This window comes from Amphiura filiformis, chromosome 9, assembly GCF_039555335.1.
Source record: "Amphiura filiformis chromosome 9, Afil_fr2py, whole genome shotgun sequence".
NCBI lineage: Eukaryota > Metazoa > Echinodermata > Ophiuroidea > Amphilepidida > Amphiuridae > Amphiura > Amphiura filiformis.
In genome coordinates, this window is record NC_092636.1 from 31,484,096 (window position 1) to 31,510,595 (window position 26,500).

Sequence of the window (26,500 nt, forward strand, 5' to 3'; positions counted from 1 at the left end):
CTTAAACCCTGTCACACATGTACAGAAATAAATACCCAAAGTGGAAAACAATTGCATTGTGTGTTAACATAGAATACAACATTACAAGTTATTGTGCAACACAAAAATACACAGCTTTTTACATTACAACTGAAAGATCGATTCCACAATATGAGTGAGGAAAATTCAAATAAATAGCACAGAAAAAAGAGAGGCATGATCTACAGTCATGACCATTTGTCATTATTATGGGCCCCTAGCTCAGACACTGTATTTCCCCTTGCATCCACCAATGTCTTATACTAAATTTCATTTGAATGAACAATTAAAGATTCAAACATGTTTCACCGTTGTTCATCACCGATAAACAACAATGCATCCACGTCATCTGCATGGTTTATTTTGCAAGGGCAGCTTTCCCTTTTAACAACGAAAACAAGCTAAAGATTGTCCAATTCACATGCTTCTTTCATTCGGAATGTCTGTTTGTCATTGCCACTCAACCTTACAAGAAGATCGTTGATTTCTCTATTGATATCAGCAAAAAAACTACAGAATAAAGTGAGCAATAAAAAATAAAGAATAAAGCGGTAATGATTTAGCTTCTGCCTCCAAAGAGTGTTTACGCATAACTCCCAGGTATGACGAAGTTTACGCGTAAACACGTGCATGTAACATTGCATTTGTGTTTATGCTACTGGACTGTGGGTTCATCACCGATTAACAACGCTTGGCTCCTGTACAAAGGTATACGAAATTAGGAAGAGTTGTTGAAAGCGTGATGAATGCCCGCATCCACTGTGTCACCAACACATACACCCCTACACACCCATAGCGGTAGTTTTATATTTTGGTGTGTCCAGTCAAACTTGGACTGGACACACCAAAATATAAAACAATAATAAAGTGCATACACACAAACATAAAGAGAGAATACCACAATCAAACCCACAAAAAGTGAATTAGAATTTCCGCCACTTGTGAATACAGTAAAATAACTTGGCCTTTGAAAATGAATGTACATGTTTAGATAGGCAAGATACTTAATGAATATATACACACCAAATGTTGGTTTATTTTTACATAATACTTCGTATCAAAAATAGATATCTAAGCTGCTACTTAAAAGATTTTGACTAGGCAAAATTACAGCGGTTCATAACTGCAAAGTCCCTCTGGCCATTGCGTTATACCCACTCTATTTTGACCTCAGATGACCCCTGCTGACCTTGAAATGACCCTCAAATTTTGTGAGACATCTTGAATATAAACTGAACCAAAATGAGACATACACACCCCGACTATTTGGATCTCATATGCCCCATAAAAGACTTTCAAACTGTGTGACACATGGTTACAACTTCCACCAACTTATACTGAAATGGTATAAAACAAATGAAACATCCCCCCGATACACAGAAAGAATTCCTCATGACCAGTGGGGTACAAAAATTGTGAGAAATATATATGGACTAACTCTTCAAAATATTCTTCTCAACATAGCAAGGTAAAAAATAAACATGTTGGTAATATCTTCTAGAACTAACTACAGTATAACCATTCCATTATTTAATTAGTCAGTTTTGCTAACTTGATTGAGAAAAGCGAGTCAATGAGGCCTGTAGCTCGGGGGTAATGTACCCCATAAATCTGCAAGCAAAATGATCTGTCTGTAAAAAAAATAGTTTTAACAAGCTAGTATACGCCAAATCATGAACTTTCTGTGAAATTTGTTACAAAATAGGATCCAAAAATCAATTGCAGAGGTCTGGCTACGGGCCTGGAGTCAAATCATTTGATTTTCCTAGCGTAACAGTCATGTCCCTATCACAGGCAAGAAACCAGTCATAAATTCCTGTCAAAATTGGATTTTGTTTTTAGGATTACCAAAGCTGAAACAAATTGCAGACAGAAACGACAACTTCTTTTGGCCATATCTCAAAATCAAGTTTCACTTCAAAAACTCACTTTGCTTTATGACAAATTCATTGCATGGGCACAAAGTAATCACGCCGATCAAATTTTCTTCCAATTCAGTTTTGTTGTGAATGGAGAGATTTGGATGGATCAGGCCAAGACATATTATATTTGTCTATTGGGATAGTATGTTCATCTATAGAATTTGAGAAGCCATGTTTTTTTTTTGTTACTGAATTTGAAATTTTTACTGTAACCATGTTCTACATTTTATCCTGAATTAAATACACAATATTCTTTATGAAGTATGGAGACTTTGAATCTACTGAGACATACAAATAACCCTGTGATCCACCAGAATTGTTGCATGTTGTGTGTTACTATATAATACCACAAACATCTCACGGAGGATTCAATTAATTAATTTCCATTTCCTCATCTGTCAGTAACGCACCTTGAATCAATATTAAATGTGACACGATCTGGTCAATGGGGGCCAAAGGCGGCAAATTTGAAACTGAGATAAAGGCAAAAATATGGAGTAAAAAACAATAGAATACATAAAAAAAATACACATCACAAAACTTCATAACTTTAGAACCACGTATGCTAGACCTTTGGTGTTTTCAGCATAGGATAGCCTAATGTTACTATAAAAGGTAATAATTATAGTAACTCAATTTTCAAAAATGCCTCCTTTGGCCCCCATGGAGCAGATTGTGTTACAAATTGAAATCTTGCGCTGAATGTACACTCCATCATCAGTTGTGATACATTGCATAATGGGCTATTCCACTTGTTAAACAACACTACCCTGATTTTGGAAATATCCTTCACAGGGAGAGTATGTTTTTCAAATATAATTGGTCAGAGTTAATCATTTTGAAACCCATTCTCCCCCTGTATTATGGCTTTACCTATATCTTCACAACTGGAGTATTTCAAACCTATAGGTTAAATACCACTAATTATCTATTTCATGGTTTTGGGCGAAACTTTCTCATATTCAGAACTCTCACAGTTAAATGCCACTAATATCAGGTGAAACTAGATGATTTTGATTCCAAATGATCAAAAACTCAACTTAGGTTGACCCGAGACTTTTTTGTTTTAATGCACTGAACCGAAAACATTTTAAAATGGCAGTGCGCCCTCGAAGCTGAAAGTTACAATCAGGTGGGGCAAATATTTACAACAAACCGATGCCTTGTGGATAAACTTCGGTAATATTACAACTAAAAATGTCATAATGAGAGAAAATATACCATTTCGAAGCATCAAAACCCAAAATGTACTTTTTTGGCTATATAACTTGTGATTTCAGATACCACACAAGCAAATAGTTCATCGCTGTATTTCCATGCATCGCCCAAGCCTATTAGTGGTATTTAACCTCTATGGAAGATATTTTCAAAATTCTGCACACAGGGGTAGTGCAGATTTCAACTGGAATAGCCTAGTGTTGCATGAATGAAAACATTTTAAGATATCAATAAGTATGGTATGTTATAATAACATCCATTGTTGAGTTTCATTTATTTAAATTCATTCTTGTAAGTTGATGATTCAGAATATGTGTAGTTACCGGTAATTAAATTTTCATAAAAGATTTGGCTGGCATATGTTGATTGGTCAATACCGTTCATGTGACAAGCAACATTGCTCAAGAGCAGAAAAGTGTTGGGTAACAATATCTATGCTCAATGGGCTATTTCAGTTGAAATCCATTCACTCAACACAGAAGACATCTCCCACACAGGGAGTGTGAATTTCAAATGGAATCATCCATAAAGGTGACCTCATTTGATATTCACACTCCCTGTATGGAAGATTAAGGTCATGTCTTCCATCCAGGGTGTATGGATTTCAACTGGAATAGCCCAATGCTCCTAATAGATAGATTTGTACAGAGTATGCACAGAAAATCACTTTTCGCAAAATGCAATAGCTCTAAAATCAGCGTTACTACCATATCACATATTTTATCACGTAAGTGAATGTCTATTATGGGCAACTCTGCATCTCCTGAACATTAAGTAGCTCAGGCCATGGATTATACTGACAATATTGCTAAGGATTCGCAAATTTGAGGCCCTGAGAGCAAAAAAAAAGTCACCAGATCTGAGGCAACTTGCTATCAAAGGAACTAGTGAAGTTTTAGGGAGTTTTAGATAGCTTGCATTGCTTTTAACTCAGTCAAATATTTTACAAGCAACCAACCCCACTTTTTGAGCAGCAGGCACTCTAAACAAACAATTATTTTTTCACAGCCTCATCACCCACAAAGTTCTAACTTTATCAAGCATGAGACACAGAAAACAATAATCTTACGTACACTAGCATTTTTAGAATAAGCATTGCTTTTGCTCAGTGATGATGACAGATCAGTCTCATCTGACAAGAAAATCCTTTTGGGACTCTCTCCTCATTAGCCTTGAGCACTGTGACACCATCTAATCCACTCACACCAAAGTTTGAGTTTTTACTTGCTCAGTACCTAAGCTAGCTTAATATGTTGAATTCTCAGAGTCTCTGGCATACTTAGTTGCAGAGTTATCACATGAAGAGCTCTTTTGCAAAAGCCCTTACATCCACCACTGATATAAAATTGGATGGATCGAGCAAGATACACAAAGATATTGGTCAAGCTGTGAGTTTTAAAAGATATTGTGTGAGGCATTAGCCGAGTACAATATCTTTTAAACATACAGTGAGACCAATATCTTTGTATATCCTGCGAATGGATCCACTCAATTTTATCATTATTATGCTTTGAGGATTTTTGGTCAAAAATGTGATTTTTGGTCAAAACTGTGATTTGGGGATAGTTTAATTTTTCTTTTTGATTTTGAAAGCATTAGTCAAGTTACATAAAGTAGTGCAAACAAATGGGCTGAAATTTGATTGCAAAGGTGGTTTCTAGAAAAGGGGTAAATAACAAAATGAATATGAAGGCTTGAAAATTGTATCAAACCTATTCTTTATCTATGCCCGTGCAACGGGGCATAGATATTGTATTTGTTGTGTTTAGTCTTCTCCTTCTTCTCCTTACGACCACACCTTTGCCCTCCACTAGCTCAAGAACCAAAGTAGCCTCGGGGCCCATACTTGGCACAATGATGGCACATGACCCCAGCAAATTTTGTAGTACTTGAATAGGCAACTCCATTTGAAATCTACACTCCTGTGTGGGAGATTAAGGTTGTGTATTCCAATAGCAGGTGTATGGATTTCAAATGGAAGAGCCCAATATAACTTAATTGGAATGTAGAAGATAATAGGTAGTAGTACCATGTGTCCTGACCTGAATAGTAAACTAGAAACGTCACAGTGTTCCACGCAAGGCATTGATGCCTCCACCATGGGGCGATTTAAATTCAGAAAGATTAAAATATCACACACTATATGAGTGGTAAACAAACAAACATAACCTCAAATGACCTTTGACCTCCGTATGTGACTTTGGATTACCACCAATACATGAAGGTAACCATAATGCAGGTACGACCCAAATTTGGTTGCATTCGGATTTTAAACTGTTTATATGAGACCAGATTTAACTATAATTAAAGACAGAGATAAAAACAATTTATCGCGTCTGATGTCACTGTCAATTACGATCCTTGATTGGTTTACACAGGTTAATCAGCGCGTAAAAGGAAGACCGATCTATCTGGTGCTGATCGGAGAAAAGGAATAGCAGCAAATGGCGAAAAAGTTCAGTACTTTTACAAGGCAAAAAAGCAGCTTTTCTAGGCATTGTGGACATGGTGCCTTCACCAAAGAAAGTTTCCTACTAAAGACCTAACTTTTGAGATGGTTTGCATGTCGAAAGGTGCAAAATCAACAATAAGGCGCCCGGTTATAAATCCGCATTCAGCAAGTCATAATCACGACACTTGTAAACAAACCGTGCTCGAGTTTGATTGACAGGTGACGTCAGACGCGATAAATTGTCTTTATCTTTGTCTTTCATTATATAAGTATTTTACAAATTGACCTTTGACCTCAGTATATAACCTTGAACAATAGATGACCACCAATAGATGAAGGTTCCCACAGTGTAGCTATGACCCAAGTTTGGTTGCAATAGCATTTGAACTGTTTATATGAGAACCATAAGTCTTTAATAATGGTATTTTACAATTGACCTCAAATGACCTTTGACCTCAGTATATAACCTTGAACACCATGAGGGTTCCCAGTATGGTTACAATAGGATTTGATGTCTACCAACACAGATGAACTTTCATGCTAGGATTTGAACTGTTCATATGAGACCAAATTTTAATTTACAAAATTGTTGACCTCAAATGACCTTTGACCTCAGTATATGACCTTGAAAATCACACAAAAAAGTAGCCAGACTTTCTGACCATGACCCACCTATCTTGAAAATCTGAAGTCAATCCGCCCATCCATTCACAAGATACAGCATCCAGATGGAAGCTTGGAAGGACGGAAGCACGGACATTGCAAACACAGTATGCCTCGCGGTGGAGGCATAAAAACAAAAGAGATTATTCCTGTGACATCTTGTGTGTACAGGATGGAAGGATGCCATTTCTGCCTCTCTTTTTTAGTCTTGTTTTGATGATCACCAATCTAAATCAACTGGATACTCTCCAGTTAAACAGGCAGTACAATGCAAGGATTTGTGTTGTTTATTGTCCTTGTTTTTTGGGATCCCTTCGGTCACAGCGGCTTTGAGGCCATCTACCGTAAGATACACAATGCTGTCAGCACCAAAGTGCTTGGCCAGAGATGCAGCATCAAATCTGTTTGCGACAAGCTCATCTTTCGTTGGTATGTTGATGCCCATGTAGCAGGGAAACTTGACTGGTGGTGACGCTACCCGTATGTGTACCTGCACGGTGGATAGGAAAATTGAAATAATTGTTTGATTTACAATTAATTGTAACTCGCAAAGAAGAAAAAAATGATGCTTTTTGTTCAGTTTTTGTAATGTTGTTATTCAGTTCACGTATAATGCTGGGATCCAAAACATTCTCATCTATTAGTGCACAGTTCTTTAACCCCAATACATTTGTACATTCATTGAATGACCTTTGAAAATTTGGGTACAAAATACTCGGCAACTTGAGGTCAAATTTTGCACTATGATTGTTTAATTGAGGTTATTGTACTATGCCATTGGGATGAGGCCATTGTGGTTCATAGTGTCATTCTGTCACTATCTATGGTTTTGGAATCGAAGTAAAATAAAAATAAAAAGGGTGGGAGTCAAACCTCACTGCCGAGTATGTACCTACATGTATGATCAGGGTCTATAGATGTGTCTCCAATTTCTTTTGTTATACATGCCAGGTAAATAAGCCTTGAAATATTAAAGCAGGCGCTGAGAGCAAATTTTGACCTTGTAAAGCCACCAATTGCTCAGGACTGGTCTTTGTAAAATTCACATGAACCAGTAACAATGGTCTAAAACAAATTACTCCTGGTTCCAGTTTTGCACTAGATGCAGTAGTGATGAAAATTGCTCCTGTTTCATCATAAATTGCTCCTGGTTCTTGCAAAATCCCAGTGAACCAGGAGCAATGATCAAAAACAAATTGCTCCTGGTTCCAGTCCGCTTATTTCAAGGCTTGCAGGTAAACTAGAATTACGTAGTTTGTCATTAAGGATTGTCTTAACTCTGGAATTATGGACACTTTTGGGCCGCATAACTGCTTAATTGTTGGTCTATACATATTTAGAATGGCAAAGACTTGATGAATCCATCTGCGAGGTCAAATTTGGGCAAAAATGCTCAGTTTTGGATAAAATAAAAAAACAAACATTTTTTTGTCCAAATTTTTTTCAGACATAAAAACTAGATATATCTAGGACCCATTTTTTATTTTGTTGAATATTGATCAATTTCACCAAAAACATTTGAAACTAAGGTGAAAATCAGGCTTTTTACTGCTTTTTTTTTGGTGCGGTAACGATAACCAAGTGGCGTTCTTCTCTTCAAGCTGTAATGATTATGTTCAGTTTACTAACCTCCTTAGCTCCTGCCAATTTCAGTAACTTTATAATAGGACTGATGGTGTTCCCTCTTACAATTGAATCATCAATGAGCACGATGCGTTTTCCCATGAAGTTCTCAGTGAGGGCGCCAAATTTCTTTGCCACACCGAGCTGCCTTAATCTAGTACTAGGCTGGATGAAGGTCCTGCCAACGTAACGGTTCTTGGTGAGCACTTCTATGTATGGAATACCAGACTGTAGGAAATTCAACAGACAAACAATTAAACAATTCTTCTTTTTTTGCAAAACAATACATGTCATTTTCATTGTGTATCTTATTATCTGCAACATAATCTGGTAAATTGAATTTATTGTAAGTTTCTTGCACATTCTTCGCCCACAAAAACAGGCATTTTGGGTGTAGTATAGTTAAGGGAGAGGGGTCTGTATGTTGACATGTTGGGATATATTTTGTTGTTGTTATATTGATACTTAATTGAAGCCAGCAGATACTTGATTCAGACATCCAGCCTTCTGAGTACCTCTTCATTCATTGTTTGTCTGTTGTTATTGTTGTAATTTAATTTAATTTCAATGAAATAAGAATGAATGAATGAATGAATGAATATGAATGAATATGAATGAATGAATAAAAAGGGGGACAAGGCTGTGCCTGAAAATTACAGACCTGTTTCATTAACAAGTGTCAGCTGCAATATACTGGAGCATATTGTACATTCTTATGTTATGGACCACTTTGAGCAGCATAATATTTTGGTTGATTCACAACATGGCTTCAGATCCAAGGGCTCCACTATAACTCAACTCATTTTAACTGTTGATGACATCACAAGAACTTTGGAACAGGGGAAATCAGTGCATATGGAAGTTTTAGACTTTTCCAAATCCTTTGATAAGGTTCCTCATGAACGCCTTCTTAATAAGCTTCACCATTACGGGGTAAGAAACAATCTTCATCAATGGATCAGAAGTTTCCTATCAAACAGGACACAGAGAGTTGCATGTGAGGGTAACATTTCATCACCCAGAGAAGTCCTTTCTGGAGTGCCACAGGGTACGGGTGTTGGGCCGTTGTTGCTTTTAACCTATATAAACGACCTCCCGGATCTGTTGAGCAACCAAGTAAGATTCTTCGCAGATGACTGTTTGGTGTATTCTCCAGTGTCCGGCGAAAAGGACATGGACTCTCTGCAAGCTGATCTAAAATCTCTTGAAACATGGCAGGATACATGGAAGATGAGCTTAAATAACCCTTCTAAATGCTCAATCATGGAAATATCCTTGAAGAGAACCCCTCCACATAGAGACTATGTTTTCTGCGGGCAAGTTCTACATCAACCAAACTCAAATCCTTACTTAGGGGTGCAGCTGGATAATAAACTCAACTGGGGAGAACATGTTGCAAACACAGTTTATAAAGCAACCCGGACTTTGGGTTTCCTCAGAAGAAACTTGTGGTTTTGCCCCGGGGAAGTGAAGTGCATATTTGGCACTAGTGCGTCCAACCCTAGAGTATGCCAGTTGTGTGTGGGACCCATACAGAGCAGGGCTAATAAACAAACTTGAGAGTGTGCAGAGAAAAGCTGGAATGTCAGTCCTAATGAAGTTGGTAGTCAGCAGGTTCAGAAGGAATGAATGTATTTCTATAAGTATGCATTCATTTACTGGTGCAGCCGGTCTCTTTGCGAGTGGTCAAGCTTTGGTCAGATGTGTGTCCGACTTCATTAGGACTGACATTCCAGATTAAGTCAGAGACACGTCTATACTCTGATCAGCTCGTAATCAGAGGGACTCATAACATTGGATTGATACACAATAACGTACAAACAGCTTGGTGCACCACCTACGCGAACCACACTTGGCATATATTGCTTGAGTGACAATCGCTTTTGTGAATTTACGCAGGTGTAAGTTTGGACTTATTGACACGCACAGTAAAAAAACTAATAATAAACTAGCTATTACGAGCTATTCATAGTAAAACGAAAACTCATCAACTCACACAGGGACCACATGCACCTGCACTGTGATAACCGACTGTGTACTCATAGAAATACTATAATGCTGGTTTCATACTACCCTGCCACTTGCCACTGAGCGGCGTGGCGCACGCGCATTGCAGACAAACGGACACAATAAAGGCTTGTCATTGGTTGAAACGCCCTGCCGCTTGCCGCAGCGGCAGGAAAGTATGCTGGAGGCTTGACTTATTATGATCCATCCAGAAAGTCAATGTGAATGTTTTTTCTTACTTGTTGTGAATACCCCAAAGCTGCTGGTGTTGCCGACTCCGGTACTGTGCTGACAAGATCTGCGTCTACTGGAGCTTCTAACGCTAACCTACGCCCACATCTCTGTCTCACGGAATACACCATCTGGCCTGCAATTAAACAATATTATCAAGAGGGTTTTTTCTGTTTTCTTTTTTGTCATTTGCATAACATCTCACATAATGTTATTTAAGTGTGGACATTTTTATACAAACATGTTTGCCAAACAATATTTTACAATAAGCTTTGGACAAAATGTTACAACTATTGTTGTAGAGTTTTTGTGGCAGGATCTGGTCCATGGGGGCCAAAGGCAGCAAATTTGAAATTGAGATAATAAGGCAAAAATATGGAGTAACAAAATGATTAATACTCTGATGGATTTCTACTTATCTTTACTTGATCTCAGCCAAGTGATATCATATTTAGCATTCATTGCCTCAGTATGTGTTAATTAGACAATTAAAAATTACTAATTACTTGTTGCTACATTAATAAAGTTTGTTGCCCTCTATGTATTTGAATAGGGATTTAATGTAGGCAACATTCAAAAGGGTGCTATGGACAAACGAAACATGATAAAAGACTCAAATTTCTTAAGCAGACCTTGGTTGTGATCCTCTTTACTTCAGTAAACTAAAAACTAGTAAAACAAAGAAATTTGCGACAAATCTGAAAGAGCGCCCTCATACTCACTTTTGATCCAAAAGTCCATTTTTACTGAAAACGCTTTGTCGAATTCTCTTTTAACTTTCAAAACTGGATTGTTGAGCTTATTTTACATCTAGTTACATGCCTCAATCATGAAAATTTGCATCTCCAGTGCCAGATAAGGGGTGTTTTGAAGAAATTTATATAAATATTGATAGATTTTTGACCACCCTGTATTTACATAATTGAAGTACTTGACCGCTAAAAGTTCCATATGGCTGGGTGGGCAATTAACTTATTAACTATATTAAACATGTGTCAAAACTTTACATTATCAATGTACGTCGAGGGGTGACACCCCCAACTGAATTAATATTTTCATCCTTATTTTGCTTGTTACACCCTGTATATTATATGGGTCACCCTGTATAATGACTCCCATTGTATTGTTTCTGAAATCGTCTGAGTATATGTGACGTGTCATGTCAAAAGGAGACACTTTTGGGCAGGATCGTAAATGGAGAAATAGCCAAAAATCTGCTGGTGGGTGATTTTTTCACAATTTAGGTTTGTTGCTAATTTGTGATGTTATTAATGTTAAAAATATTGTCTGATAGTTTCAGACCGGAATGTAACTGGCATCTTGTATTTTTTGAGACATTTTTCAAGTTAATTCCCACTCTCAACATTGTCAATAATATTTTTAAAGGCCGATATCTCAATTTCCAATTTTATAATACCATAACTTCCGAACTCAATATCTTTGCTTAGGAATGTCCAAATTCATTTGGGAAAACGGCGTTGTGGAGCAAAATATCTCTATATTTAAGATATGTAAAAACCTCAAAATTCATAACCTGCCCAAAAGTGTCTCCTTTTGACATGACACGTCACATATGCTCTCAGAATATATACTTTTATTGGGTTCTAATGTAAACTTTTGAAGTTATAGTACCAAACCTGTAAAAGCATGCGATTTGTTTGAAAAATACACATGCTACGCAACTGGTGCCCAACATAAAAAATATGACCATTTCACAAACATACTTGTAACTCCTCCCTTTATATTTTGATAATTCTTATGTTCGATAAGTAATGGCCACATTGTATCTGGGTTATCCATCTTTGGGCACTCTTGGACATAAGAATCTTATTATGATATTAAATCATAGTGTAACAAAACCTGATGGCAATATGCCAATATCCTACTTAAATGTGCAAGACTAGATAGCTATTGTCTTGTTTTCCTTGAAAACCTTGTAATTAACATTTACAATAATGTGCTTTCCTTACGAAGAAAACTTAGTGTTATGGTTTGTGATTGCGGATTATGAAGGGAGAAGTGAGAAGTATGTTTGTGAAACAATAGAGAGATGTGTAATGTCATCATCTGATCCTGAATGCTGATTGGTAAATTTACAAAGTTTAAAGTGTAAGTGACTTTGATAGTTGGAGAGGAGAGAATGGTATGATTTAATTTAGTTTGGCTAATGAGGCTGAAGAAAATAAGTAGTCAAGCTCCACATCAATAATTGTATTGACACTAAAAAACTACCAATAAACAAGTAGATGTAGATAGGTTGGGCATCGTCAGTCTTTCGCATATCCCGGCCAAAACATATCGCAATATCGATGATATTTTTATCCATATCAGAAGTTCACTGTTATAAATGGGTGCACAACGGCTTGGCTAGCAGTGAAGCAACAAGTATACAAATAAACAATTACACAACATACTTATTCAATCCACTGCCATCATTCAAAACAGCTTCTTTATATCCGAAACTTTATTAAAACCAGTATGAGTCATTGCGTATTATACACTTGCCAGTTGCCACATTTGTAAGTTCAAACGGCAGTACTTCCAAGATTTCACCACAAACACTGTCATTATTGTGCATGATTTCCGCTATTTAGAGGTTAATAACTGCGCATCAGTTATTTGGAGGGCATTGTGAAAAATTTAAGCATTTTGCCTTTGGAACCGAGGAATATCCTGAGACCCGATGGATATTCCGAGGTCCAAAGCAAAATGTTTAGATTTTTCACAATGCCCGATATGTTACCGATGCAAAGTTATTAAACTCATTCATAACCGTCACTTCGGAAGATGCATAAACACATTGCAATAACCAACTGGCTAACAGCAAAAAGCAAATGATTTAGGCCCGCTATAACAAATTCACGAGAGTAAAAAACAATCAAACTGAGCGGGCGTACACCAAGAGCAACAAACAATGTGAATGAATACAAAAACAAATACATTTTGGAATAGAACTTTGGAACCAAGTATGCTAGACCTTTGGTGTTTTCAGTAAATGATAGCCTAAAAAGTAATATTAGTTTTAAAGGTAATGCGCCATGAGTTGGGACACCTAATTTGGCAGTGGAGTAACAATACCATGTTTATTACATCACATCTTCCATGATACTTGTCATACAGTGATATTTTTTTTTTGGGGGGGGGTAGATGGATTTCAACTGGATTAGCCTAGTTGATGCTCTTACCTTCATAAATACTATCTGGTCTAGAAAAATACACATATTCAAATATGCAGAATGCAGGGGGCGCTTTGGATTCTCTGGGTACGATGCCTAACGTTTTCACACCATCTTTACTGATCTGTACTATCTCCCCTGGCTGAACCTCTCTGTAGTATGTTGCTCCAATTGACTGAAAACAACATGACTCTGATGAAACCACCCAGCCTTCACATTCACCATTCTTTTCTCCTGTAGGTGTAAAATAGAATATTTGATATCTGACTCATGCTTTTATGTATCCTGAAGCATAGACCATTAAATGGTCTATGCCTGAAGGCAGTAAAATATTCAGGAATGACATGCTTGTAGAAATACTTGACAGACAATTGTAAAAATCATGCACATTTCATTTTGTCGTCTGCATCACATAATGAATCACATGAATTTAGGCTGCCTTGTGTGATTATCATTTACGGGTTCATTCCTATATTTTCATGACTAAAGGGTTGGTTGTTCAACCCCATTCATACATACTAGAACATTTTGTGATTCTTATTTCATCCAAATAAAAACAAAAAATAACAAGGAACACTATTAAAAGATGTGTGATATTCCTTCAATTTCACATTGTTTATGCCCGGTTCTCGGTCAACAGCGCACTGTAAAATTGTAATTAATTTGTTTTGTAAATAAAAAAGTTACAAAGCATTTACGCAATGTGTGTGTAAAAAAAAATAATACCGTAATAAAAAAAAAGTTGCCTGCCGACCTAGGACCTACTCTAATTTTTTTTATGTTACGCCAATCAAACAATTTTTTTAGGCCTAATTGCGCCGCAAATGACACAATTGTCACCAGCTCCAACAAAACCTGGAACAAGTCGCCAGACATGTTTTTGAGTTTAAAGATGACATTCCCATAAAAAAATGAAATTTGGGAATTCTTAATTTCATGGTATTTGACTGTGGGACTAAGTGAAGACTTTCAAATCCTTGAGGCGTATTTATAACAGCTGCATTACTTTTTGAGCAGTCTTTATTTGGCCCATTACTGAGAATAGCAATTTAGCAACTTGTACTGAGATAAAGTTGCTGCATCTAATGCACTCCCCCCTTCGGGAGTCGTGCATTAGACGCATCAACTTTGAGTAATTGGGAAAAAGACCTGGCAAATGGAGTTTAATGTGGACAAGTGCTTCGTCATGAAGGTTACACATTCTAAGACTCCATCAACCTACAAATACCATCTTGGCGGTACTACACTCCAGGAAACCACCAGTCACACCTACTTAAGCGTAGACATTACCAGTGATTTGAGGTGGAACCAACATGTCAACAAGATCACAGCTTCTGCAAACCGCACCCTTGGTTTTCTACGGCGTAACATCTCCACATGCTCACGAAAAATCAAAGCCAACGCATTTAACACCCTTGTTAGGCCACACCTGGAGTACAGCTCGGCTGTGTGGGATGCTTACACCAAAGACCAGATAAGCCAAATTGAAGCTGTGCAGCGAAGAGGCGCTAGATTTGTGTACAACGACTATGTCTACACCAGCAGCCCATCATCCATGATCGCAGCACTGAAATGGGACTCCCTCGCTCTCAGAAGGAAAGAACACCACCTTAATGTCTTCTACAACGCCACTCACGGTCTCCTCTCCATCCCGGCAGGAAACATCTTACGCCCGACCACACGCACTTCAAGATCATCTCACAGTAATATATACCAGAGACTTCAACCCAAGAAAGACTGTTATAAATACTCATTTTTTCCTCGGACAATCACAGATTGGAACCAACTGCCACAAAGCATCACATCCATCCAGGAACAGAAAGACTTCAAACAACAACTTTACAAGCACCTAAGAAATCAAATCATCAAATCAATGCGCACTCACCGTCCTACTCGGCTTACTCCACCTGCAAGACTGCAAAAGGAGTGTTGAGCAGTAACGATACAGATCTATCAACATCACAGTACACATGCATTATTTTGTACAATTTCACTCAACAAGTAAGATGCATTCATAATACATGTACTTACCAGGATACACAGCATGGCTAATTAATCTTCCAATACACAAAGGTCTATTGCCGTAAGGATCTCGCACAGCATAAATACTGCCCTCGTGCATGATAAGCAACGCATATGCCATGGGCGTTTGATTCATCAGCTGGCGTATCCGAGCCACCCAATTTGGTCCGTTTGGTTCACCGTCGGGTGGTGAGAGAGCTAATAGCTGTGTCATTAGTTCCGAGTCTGATGTTGAAGAAAGACCAACTCCATGATTTAGTACCTGCAAAGGTAGACATAATAAAAATTTCAAGTTGCATAAATTGTATTTTGATTTTTGAATGGTACTTGTATGATTATTCAAAGGTCTTATGGTCTTGCAGGTCACTCCACAGCATGACCCATCCCAACAACTCTGTTTGCTATCCGTGGACAGAGTGAAAAACGAGTACTTTCCTTTAAATAATTTTTTCCAGATTAAAACCTATGTTAACCCTAACACCCATAAATACCACAATGAAAACCACTGCGCATGCCTGAATCCCAGGGTCTGCGATGACGCAATTCACTGTTAAAGTGTTAAATGCTCACGGAATTGCTGCCTCGGGCAGCGTTGCCAGTGTAGCTACCGGTCCGTGATCGTGTGCTTGGCATGCGGGGGGTCTAAGGTTCAAATCCCGGGGGTGCCAAGTGACTTCTTTGTTCATCTTCTCTCCTTTTTCGTATCTTCTTCCGATATCAAAAAGCAGGGTTTGGTGTTAGGGTTAGAAGGGCATGTCGTATATCTTCAAAAGTTGTGAGCTGATTGATATAATTGTTTTGGTTTATTTAAGCTAACGATTAAAGGTTTCTTTACATACCAAAATATTTGATCAACTTTTCAGAAATGGGAGAAAAACTGAGCACAATGAGGGTTGTCTTCTTTGGGGGGGGACACCCTGTAGCTTTTCCTGACATGATCAAATCTGCCAATCAGACCCGGGTCTTAGACAGGATTTGAAGGTTTGGGTGTGTAAATTAAAAAAAGTGGGTGTGTAAATTTAAGATTTGTCTACAAAGTATAGGCCATGTGGGCAAAAACTGGGTGTGTATTGACAAATTTGGGTGTGTAAAACACTCCCTACACGGCTGGCTGCCTAAGCCCTTGGGCCTGATGTAACTGCAACTAAGTCCTGAAGGCAAATAGTTTGGTCCTGTGGTTTTAACTTTCCCCATTCTGATCCCCAAGATACTACATTGTGTAATAACCCTGATTCTATTTATCTGTCAAGATGTATTAACTACTGATCAGCTTTTTTATATAAAGTATCTGAGATGATGAGGCAGTCCACAAAAGGCTAATTATGTACCATTTCACCTTTTCATTTGCTGCACATGGCGTTTTTAGTGTGCACAATCTGTACTTTTTGTAACCTTTTAAAACCTATCCATACAACAGAGACAAAAATAAAATATGGCCTTGCTATTTTTCCTGGAACACCTTCAGAAGTCAAAAGATGGCACCACAGATATTGGATTCCAATATCTGTGATGGCACTCAGACGATTAAAATAAATATGGCCTTGTTATTTTTCTAGGAAAACCTTCAGAAGTCAAAAGATGACAACCAACTTAATTTAACCCTGATTTATGATGTTTCCTGAACTAATCATGCAGAGACAAGGCTATCTCAAATCACAAAAATATTACATTGTAAATGACAAATCAGTGGAGAGTAGGTTTCTCCTCCAAGATTTCTTTTGCTGGGTTCCAATTATTCGCCTGTGAATGTGGTCCCGGAAGCGGTTCCGTGTCAGTGCATTTTACTGTTGTGTCAGTTGGACAACTGCTTGGTTACTGACATGTGTTTAGAGTAGAGTATTGAAGTATTCCTGTGTGTAATTTTTGTTCATTTTTATGGACAAGATTTTTAGATATGACCTTGTGAAAAAGTACAAGTTTCTTTTTATATCCTTATAATACGCTATTGAAATTCACAATATGCAATTTGATTAGGGGAAAGCTATTCCAGAGGGAGTATGTAAATTGAACTTGTAAGGGTCTTTGGGTGACAGATCAAATGGAAAAATAGGGGTCTTCGGGTGACAGAGCATGTGTTCGTAAAAAATATGGGGTCTTTGCGATGCTGAAAAAGGGGGTCTTAACAGCCCTACATACGCGTCACCTCCAAATTTGGAGTGCCCCCGCCCCCCGGGACTGCATCACTCTCCTTCTACCTCTCTCTCATTCTCCCCCACTTCCTTTCTTTTTTGTCTTCCGCCCCTCCCCTACAATCTCGATTACCCATCCGCTTCTCCTCTTTTCATCTCTCGACCCTCCTTCACTACCTCAATTGGATCTGGCTTTTAAAATGGATATTCGTGATATTAAGAAATCCATTAGATTTTATTGAACAGGCCTATATAACCATGATAACAACATAATAGCTGCGAAGATAGACCTATATACCTGGCAGCAATGACACATTGTTACGGGTAATCGATCAGCAACTCTATTGAATTTATTTAAATGAGGCGCCTAAATTAAGATGGGCGGTCAATAATTCTATGTCGACGGTGAAGTGTTTTTGTGTGTATGCGGCAACTCTAGCACACCCTTGTGTGGTATTACATGTACTAGTATAACAAAAGGTACCTCTCGTCCATGTAGACGCTTTCACGTGACTTTCATTTGATCACTTAATGACAGTGGCTTGCCTATATAGCGTTAATACGCTGTCAGGTCAGTTACCGATTTAATGGCGGAAGCCCTTTGTCCCAAACAAAAGGTACCTCTCGATGAATAGCTTGGCGGAAACTCTAATAGGCACAAAGGAACAATATGCGTTATGTAATCTATTTCCTCTCCTTTATATCTAACCTCCTTGACTATGACCATTGGGTGATGCCACACATTTCACTTGAAGCATTAGGAAATTATGCACACTTCAAGTCCCATTCAGTGATCCCAAAGCAAGTGTAAAAATTTACAATGTGTTTAGAAATTGCTTAAAAGTGAAGGATAAGTCATTAAATTGTCATTTGGTGTATGAAAAAGCAAAAAACAAAGAAAACAGCAGTATTGTCGAAGTTGAAGCCCCCAAATACATGTAGCTAATTTACTTTACAGATTCATGTACATGTAAATGCTTTATTTTATCTTAAAATACACAGCTTTTGGCTGAACCACTAACAGGCTATGTTACACATCTATGACTATGACCAGACAAAGGTACCAAAATAACGATGTTGATGATTTTTGCAATCATCCCAATGAGCAAATCACTGATGCAAAACAAACAGGTTTTATGTCATATATAGAAGTCATAGGAGTATTTAAATGAGGTTTAATAAAAGAAACCACATGAATAGGATGTCTCCTCTCTGTATTAACCTCATTTAAATAATAGGGACTTATGATAAATCTACCATAATAAACTACTATCTAGGCTCATTGTGGCTCAATGAGCTGTGCATAAATACTTATTTGTAGTAAGATTAGGTAAGCATTCTTCACAAGGACAAATTTGTGTATTTTTTTGTCTCTTTTACATTCAATCATGGTGATGAAATGTGTATAAAAAAACATCCAAACTGCAAAAAATGACAAAATTGGATCGCTATACGATACTGAACAATATTTCTAAAAAAATGAACACATGGGCAAAACAAATTACGGCCAACACGTAGCGCTAATTGGATTTCACCAGTTCCATGATTTCACATAGCAATGCGCTGCAGATGTCCGAGACATACATTGGTTTTTTTCTTGGCCTAATTGGCAACCCAGACAAAAGCATTTAAATCCAAGTCTGGATCATGTTTTTCCAAGAAGTACATACCCTGAATTTAAATAGCCCAAGCTTCCACAAAAAGGAAGTGAATTGAATCAGCCCCTGGAGGTATTCTATTATTCTTTATCAATGCGCCAATATGAATGACAAAGCAACTTATTGATCCAAATGTACCTTAAAATTGATTATTGATTGGATCAAATTTTGTCTACACTGCATTAACTACCAGCAAAATGCCTTTTGGACAAGAAAATACTTCTAAAACTGTAAAATTCCTTCTGTTGGATATATAAAACATGGCCCAGACAGTCCAGGCTATCCCTAATGTACTCTAGGGCCTTTTAGGGGTGGTGCAATAATTATGTGTCCCCCCGGGTGGTGAATTATGGGGGGGCAGTGGCGGCACCAGGAATTATTTTCGGGGGCATTCGGGAGGAAAAGTGAATTTGGGGAGGCAAAATCTACAAATTTTGCGCAAAATTGACGCAAAAAGTGGAATATTACGTAAAAATGGGGGCAAACTGGAGGGGCAAGAAAAATATTTGGGGGGAGCAGCACCGCCACTGGGTGGCAAAGTTTTTTTGCAGGTCGAAAGGGGGGTCAAGCGATTTTTGGCACAGATATTTTGGGTACCGTTTCTATATTACGCCCTAAAAAGATGTAGGAAAACATGGCTGTACGTAGTAAGCTGTTGTACGCAGATAACCTCACTAATATGGATGCGTAGAGTAGCGTTGTAAATAATTTTTCTATAGTACAGGGTGCTATTTGGTGATTTTTGCCCTGGGTTTTGAGTTAGCATCTAGTTTTCCTACAGTAGTGGAACCAATGTTGTTTTGGCATCCTTACAACTCAAAGGATAAAACTAGAATTGGTTCCATTTCTGTGCCCCCCTATATAGATACTTCCCACGAGGGTCGAAGGTCATATGGGGCCAGAAGTTTAAAAATATACCCAGGGGTGATGCTAAGTTGCGTTTTTGCGCGTACAGCACTATTTATTTAGTTTGGGTACAAAAACTCATACCCTGTAACTTGAGGTCAAATTTTGCACTATGATTGTTTTTAAATTGTGATTATTGAACTATGCAATTGGAATGAGGCTATTGTGGTCCATAGTGTGTAACTAACCTGTTTTCTCAAAGATGTTGCATTGATGAGCTCTCCATTGTGTGCTACGGCAATCCTGCCATGTATGGTCTCCACATCAAGCGGCTGACAATTCACCAGTTCTGAACCACCAGCTGTTGAATACCGGTGTGGCCGATACCTAGGTTGCCATGGAGTTTCTTCAAGACGTCGTCGTAAAAGATTGTGCTCACCAAGCCCATTCCTTTGTGTTTTCTGAACTTGGATCCACCATGACTTGTGATTATACCAGCACTTTCCTGCCCTCTAAAGCAAAAAAAGACAAAATTAAAAGAAAGGCCAAGTAAAATAAATAAGGGAGCAAATCAAAACTTGACCGCCGGTTGTCCGCCGGTTCCGGGCGGTTCCGTCCAGTTGGCAGAGGTCATTGGTATATGAATATTCAAAAATGCATGAGTAGCAACCGCCGGTTGGTTTAAGCACATAACCGGAGAGATTAACAAAATGTCAATATGTTTATTTCGCGATCACAATAGCGCATACTTGAAATTTCACGGTCACAATAGCCCATACTTGAAAGTCCTACAGCATGATCGGTTTTTGGGCGAAATATGCAAATCATGTTTCGTCCGTATTGCGATGGGTTTTGGCATACTTATTTCCTCACAGCGTTGCATAATAAAAATAAAATAATCGTGCTGTCTATGTAATCAGGAAACTACAGAGGCGATAGTGTACATTTAAGGGTAGACGAGGTATTGTTGGTCGAAGCAACCTAAAAATCGATTGACATATCTAGATCAATATATTATTGAAAATTAACACCTTGATGTGTTGCAAAAGTTCATTCTACAAATCGTATACTTTGCAAACTTGCTTAATTTATTGTTGTTAATGAGTTATGTACGTTTTGCAAAAGTGTTGTTGTTTCAGCCCTCTTTACAACGTAACTCAAGAACCGCAGCACCTATAAAATTATATATGTGATATTTGAATTCTTCTACATGCTCGCTATGAATTGAGCAATGCAGTTTTTGCCAAAGCTCACTACCATTCGTAAGATGCTGTGAACTACCAAATCACAACAGTTTAAAATAATTAATAACCTTAAATTTGTCATTACTACTTCATGTTGATATTCAAACAGTGCTATAAAGTTGTCTTACCAAGGAATGTGTTTGTATTAAAAGAAATAATTGTTTTACAACTTGGATGAACTAGAATTACTTTTATGCAAATCCGAAAATTGCAACAGATATTTTTCATTTCTTTAAGATTTAGCGGTATTGCCAGATTGTACGTACAGTTGGGCTACATTAATAGCCTCAATATAGTTTTATTGATACTGGCAAAATACTTGCCTGTATGTGCTTGTTGTTCTGCTATCTAGCGTATAGAATCTGTTAACGATACTTTAACATGTTTAACCACACAGTCAATTAATTTATGTCAACATGACCTTTTCACAAGGCTGTGTTTATATAACTGAATTCATTTATACAAACACAACCTTGAGTAAATTAGAGAGAGTACTTAAGGGATCTGGAATGGGCGATTCGATAGTATTTTTCGTGGGACATGAGAGCACATGATATGGAATTGCATTCCTAATAAGAAGAATGTCTTTCTGATATCAAATAATTTTCATTTTTTGAAAATCACGATCTAATAGGCCTACAAATTTTATGACAAATTATTAAAATTTGATATATTTCATATTTTTGATATATAACAGTCCTCGAAGTAAATTTTATAAATCTAATGACATATATTCTTAAAGTGTATGTAGCTGGGAGGAAAAGCCGTTCAATTGAAAAATTTTGACCTTTCATATTGAAAATATGGACTTTTTCCCCAAAATGACCTAATTTTTTTGTGTTTTGGGAAAAAGATCCATATCTTCAATACGAAAGGTCAAAATTTTCAATTGATCGTCGGCTTTTTCATCCCACCTACATACACTTTAAGTAAAAATCATCATTTGCGAATTTCAAAAAATCAAAATTATTTTATAAAAAATATCAAAAGGACATTCTTCGTATTCAGAATGCAATTCAACATGTCTGATGTGCTCTAATGTCCCACAATAATACTGTCCAAACGTTCATACCCCATCCCTTAAATGGGGAAACTTGGGCAGGCGATAAAGAGAAAATATATTTACTTTAGCACTTACAGACCCTGTCAATTGAGACTTAATGTCTGTTAAGTGAGGGCTGTTATTTGAACAGTTATGGGATTAGTTAATAATATTATTTTGATAAGTCTCAGGTGGTGGTCGCAGTGCATTCTCTAAATTCAGTAAATTTCCACCGTCAACCGTGTACGTGTAATTGAATGGGATTATTTTGAAATTTTAAAACGCTTGAAATATCACAAACAAATAGGCCTATGTTAATAAATAATATAAATACAAGCTAAAACCGTTGGGGTTCGATACCGGTTCGATAATGATCGATCTGAATTATAGAAACAGTTCTAACAATAAAATAATGACACCTTTATCTTGACACTTCCTCATTTGTTCGCCCTGTTCCTTTTTAAAGGAATTTTTATTCTTAGTTGTGCGTCTATTGGCTTGTCACCAAAGCAAATTAATTTTGGAAATGATTTCTTGTTTATGGTTAAAATTGCTTGATATATAACCATTGTTTAGATCAGTTAATTTCAGTTCAGAACAGTGTTTCAATGATTTCTATAGGTTTTAAAAGTAATTTAGAAGTTGTGAATTTATTATTTTGTGAATCACATAGGCCTGTAGGCCTATTGGTGATGGACAATTATTGTTATTATAAATTATACACAAAAGGTCATTGGTTCAAATCTACCTCCAGAAGACATGATGATGATTTTTGCAAATAATTGCAACTTCAATACTAAAATGAACAAAATTGAGGACAATCATGTCCTAAAATTGTGCCAAAGGAAGATGCATAGGCCTTTTACAACTTTTGGTTATATTTTAGTCCCGGTAGGCTTATTTTGATCCTCCTAAAGAGTATTATATCAGAGGAGCTGATCTAGCACTCATATTATTTTATGATTTACAAGAATAGAAAATCAATCTTTTTGAAGAAAACAAACACACTATCTGTGGTCATCTTATGACTCCCCACATTTTGGTCATCAAATTTTTTATGACCCTCCCCCCATTTTTCTTTCCAAACACTTATGCCCCCCCCCCCCCCCATATATTTGGGAAACCTCCCCCTTTCCAAAGAAAATGATAGCCCAAAATGGGGTTGATTTGGGGTCTAAAATAGACCAAAAGGAAGATTTTGTTACAACATTTCTGACGACTGAGCAGGGGAGGGGACTGACTTGCCACCCTGCCCCCATGTCACAATGTAAAATAATTTGAAATAAATATACGAAGTCTCTGCTTATATTTTATCAAAATAAAATGAGAAGAACTCCGATAAGGAAAATCGATTATTCCTAAATTGTACTAAATTTGAAAAGAAACCACTTGAAATCACTCCACTCATTCACTGGATGATCCAACCGGCCATATGTGACTGACGACTGACCTCATTACGGTGTATAATTTAGAACCGGACATAACCGCCGAGGTCGAGTTTTGATTTGATCCTTAACATGGTCATATTCACAGCCCGGTGGGGTCACTCCCTGGCAAGGGGGACACATAGGACCGTTACCACAAGTACAAATTATCCCCTTTTGCAGTCGATTTCAAGGACAAATCATGAATTTTACCCCCTTTTTTACTCTAAAACAAGGACAAAATGGTACTCTGAAACACCCCTATTTTTTAGATTCCGAGGACACATTTGCTATTTTGACCCTATTTCAACATTTCAAGGACGAGGATTTTATGAATAGTTTTTTCATCACAAAATTCAAATACATGTAGTACCCCTCGCATATAAATTGGCTATTGCAAAATTTGGGGTGAGTACCAAGTAGGAAACCAAATTTATTCCTAATTATTTATCTGGTCAGCTATCCACATGATCAGGAGAAAACAATAAGAACCCCCTTTTTTTCAATTTTGTGGACATTTGAGCGATAAAACACCCCTATTTTCCAATTTCACAGACAATTTTGGACAAGCCCTAAAAATGACCCCTTTTTCCGCGATTTTGGTAACGATCGTGCGGTCAGTATTGCAAGTTGAGTGACCCCACCGGGATTCACAGTAAAAGGGTGTAACTTTTGATTTTTAGTAGGAGTGGGCTATAGATGACTCATACTTTGTTTTATTTTCTAAACAGTTTTTTTTGTTCTATATATATTCCTATCTCAGCATGAAATGACAAAATTGTTGGCAGGGGGTCTGAGAAAAAAGTGTGCAGCACCCTCTTGGGTCACCATACCTTATCTTTGTGGAGGAGTGGATTTGAGTACAAAATCCTTCATACATGTAGTACTCCTTTTCTGGCATATTGCTATGATTTTGGTGTCTAAAATATATGTAAATGAGCTAGTAAAGATACCTAATTTTGAAAGTTTCATGAAAATCGGGCATTCCGTTTTCTTAAAAATTGCCATTTTGGGACAAAATTGAGCGTCAGGGCGCTTTTCAAGATTTTGTATACATCTATGAAGATAGGCCTATCCACCGAAGTTTGATCTGCTCGAGAAATTTGAGCTTTTTAGCAGAAGTAGTTTGTCCGCAACGGTCATCAGAACGTTCATTTGGATGCCACCATTGTACATGATAAAAGGTCGTTGACCCCCATGTATTTGTATAGCAGTATTGAAGGAACATTCAACCGAGTGCTACGGACAAACTAATTGTGATAAAATGCTCAAATTTCTTTTCTGACCCTGATGATTGACGGTATATAAAAATGATCAAAATTCTTAATATTATTATACATTGTACATGTAATATCCCCGGGGGGGGCACTCACATGTTAAGGTGGTACGGGTATGTGCGGCGCTCAAGGGTCCCTTTTTCAGGCTCTCCGGCAGTTCCTTAAGCCCCACATTTGGATCTGCTCCAGTTCTTTGAGCCTCAAATTCTCACAATTGTAGCTCTTTAAGCTCAAATTTGGAAATAATTTAGAAATTTGTAGCTCAACAGCCTATAATTTGGCCCTAATTTCAGTTCTTCAAGCCCCTATTTTGCCCGAAAATCAGTTCTTAGTTCTCAAAGTTCGGCGCTCCGCGCCGCACACCCCTACCAAAATTTAAGTTGAGTGCCCCCCCCGGGGTAATATCCACTCTTAAACACTTGACTTTGAGAACGTTCCTGCAATCTTATTGGTTCTTACCCAGCTTTACCCATGTGATATGACACGATATCACACAGGACAGCGCATGTGCGTCGACGCGATACGCGTACTCGCTATTTAGACCAATCGGAGGCGCACAGCAATAACGGGACTGATCGATTTTAAGCCCCAGGTAATTACTTGCAAAATGTAGGATTTAATTTGATTAAAATTTGTATGATATTTTTATTTGAATTGAAGTGTTTAAGAATGAGAAGGCATTGTTTTTAGCCGCTGTCGTGCATCTATCGTCTCATATAACAAGGGCGACATGATGACATCATTATTTTTGGCGTAAAACAACTCGGCTTCGCCTTGTTGTTTTACTTTTAATGATGTCGCCTGTGTATTATGAGACGATAGATGCACTCCAGGGGCTAAAAACAATACCTTTATTCTCTAATTAATGACTGTCTGTGTCTCTAGCATCTTACCTATGTTGCAACCCAATCAATCCAAGTGATATCAGTTGAGCTACATCAAGTTGTGTTGGCCAATCATTGGCAGCAACACAACCAAAAACACCACAGGCTTCTCTCAAGCCGGTTTCTGTTCCTTCGGACCCATCTTCACCATAATAATAATCTACTGAAGAACTACCACCCCAAGCACTTCCTCCACAACTACAACCAGCCATTTTAATTAAACACAATGTTTATCCTTCTGAACCTTCAGAATCAAGTCTGCTGATGTTGTCAGATTTCAGTGTCCGCAGATTTTCGGCACGATTATTCAGGATGTCTGATTCAGTCTGATTGTACGTAATGCATGCGCATGTTGATGTAGTGAAGCGAAAAATAAGAGAAGTAAAATCGCAATTACTTTTATCTGACTAAAGATCTCGATATTTCCCCTTGCTGCACTTGTTCCGAAGTATTTACTCCTTTGATTACTTGCGTTTGGTTGTTTAGACGGTACGCTAAGATAAGTGTCGATCAATATTGATACAGAACTGTGAATAGACAACACTGAAGAAGCCGGTTCCGTGAATAGGGTCAACTTTGGTGTCAAAGGTAATTGATTTCGGTCACTGCGCACGCGCATGAGAAATCATTAACCTCTTCAACTGTCTGCACCAATCTATTTTGT

The 26,500-nt window shown here is 37.7% G+C and overlaps 2 protein-coding genes across 2 annotated transcripts in view; one reads left to right on the forward strand and one right to left on the reverse strand.

Moving 5' to 3' along the window:
- LOC140160864 (xaa-Pro aminopeptidase 3-like) overlaps positions 1-26,500 on the forward strand; it is a 122,977-nt gene that overhangs the window by 29,413 nt on the left and 67,064 nt on the right. The gene's annotated exons all lie outside the window — the stretch shown is intronic.
- LOC140160863 (amidophosphoribosyltransferase-like) lies at positions 1,614-26,386 on the reverse strand. The gene is given in 8 exon segments (XM_072184186.1): positions 1,614-6,763; positions 7,903-8,124; positions 10,143-10,270; positions 13,320-13,544; positions 15,342-15,594; positions 20,214-20,341; positions 20,344-20,477; positions 25,846-26,386. Coding segments are annotated over 8 exon segments (1,563 nt in total). The 5' UTR covers positions 26,049-26,386; the 3' UTR covers positions 1,614-6,493.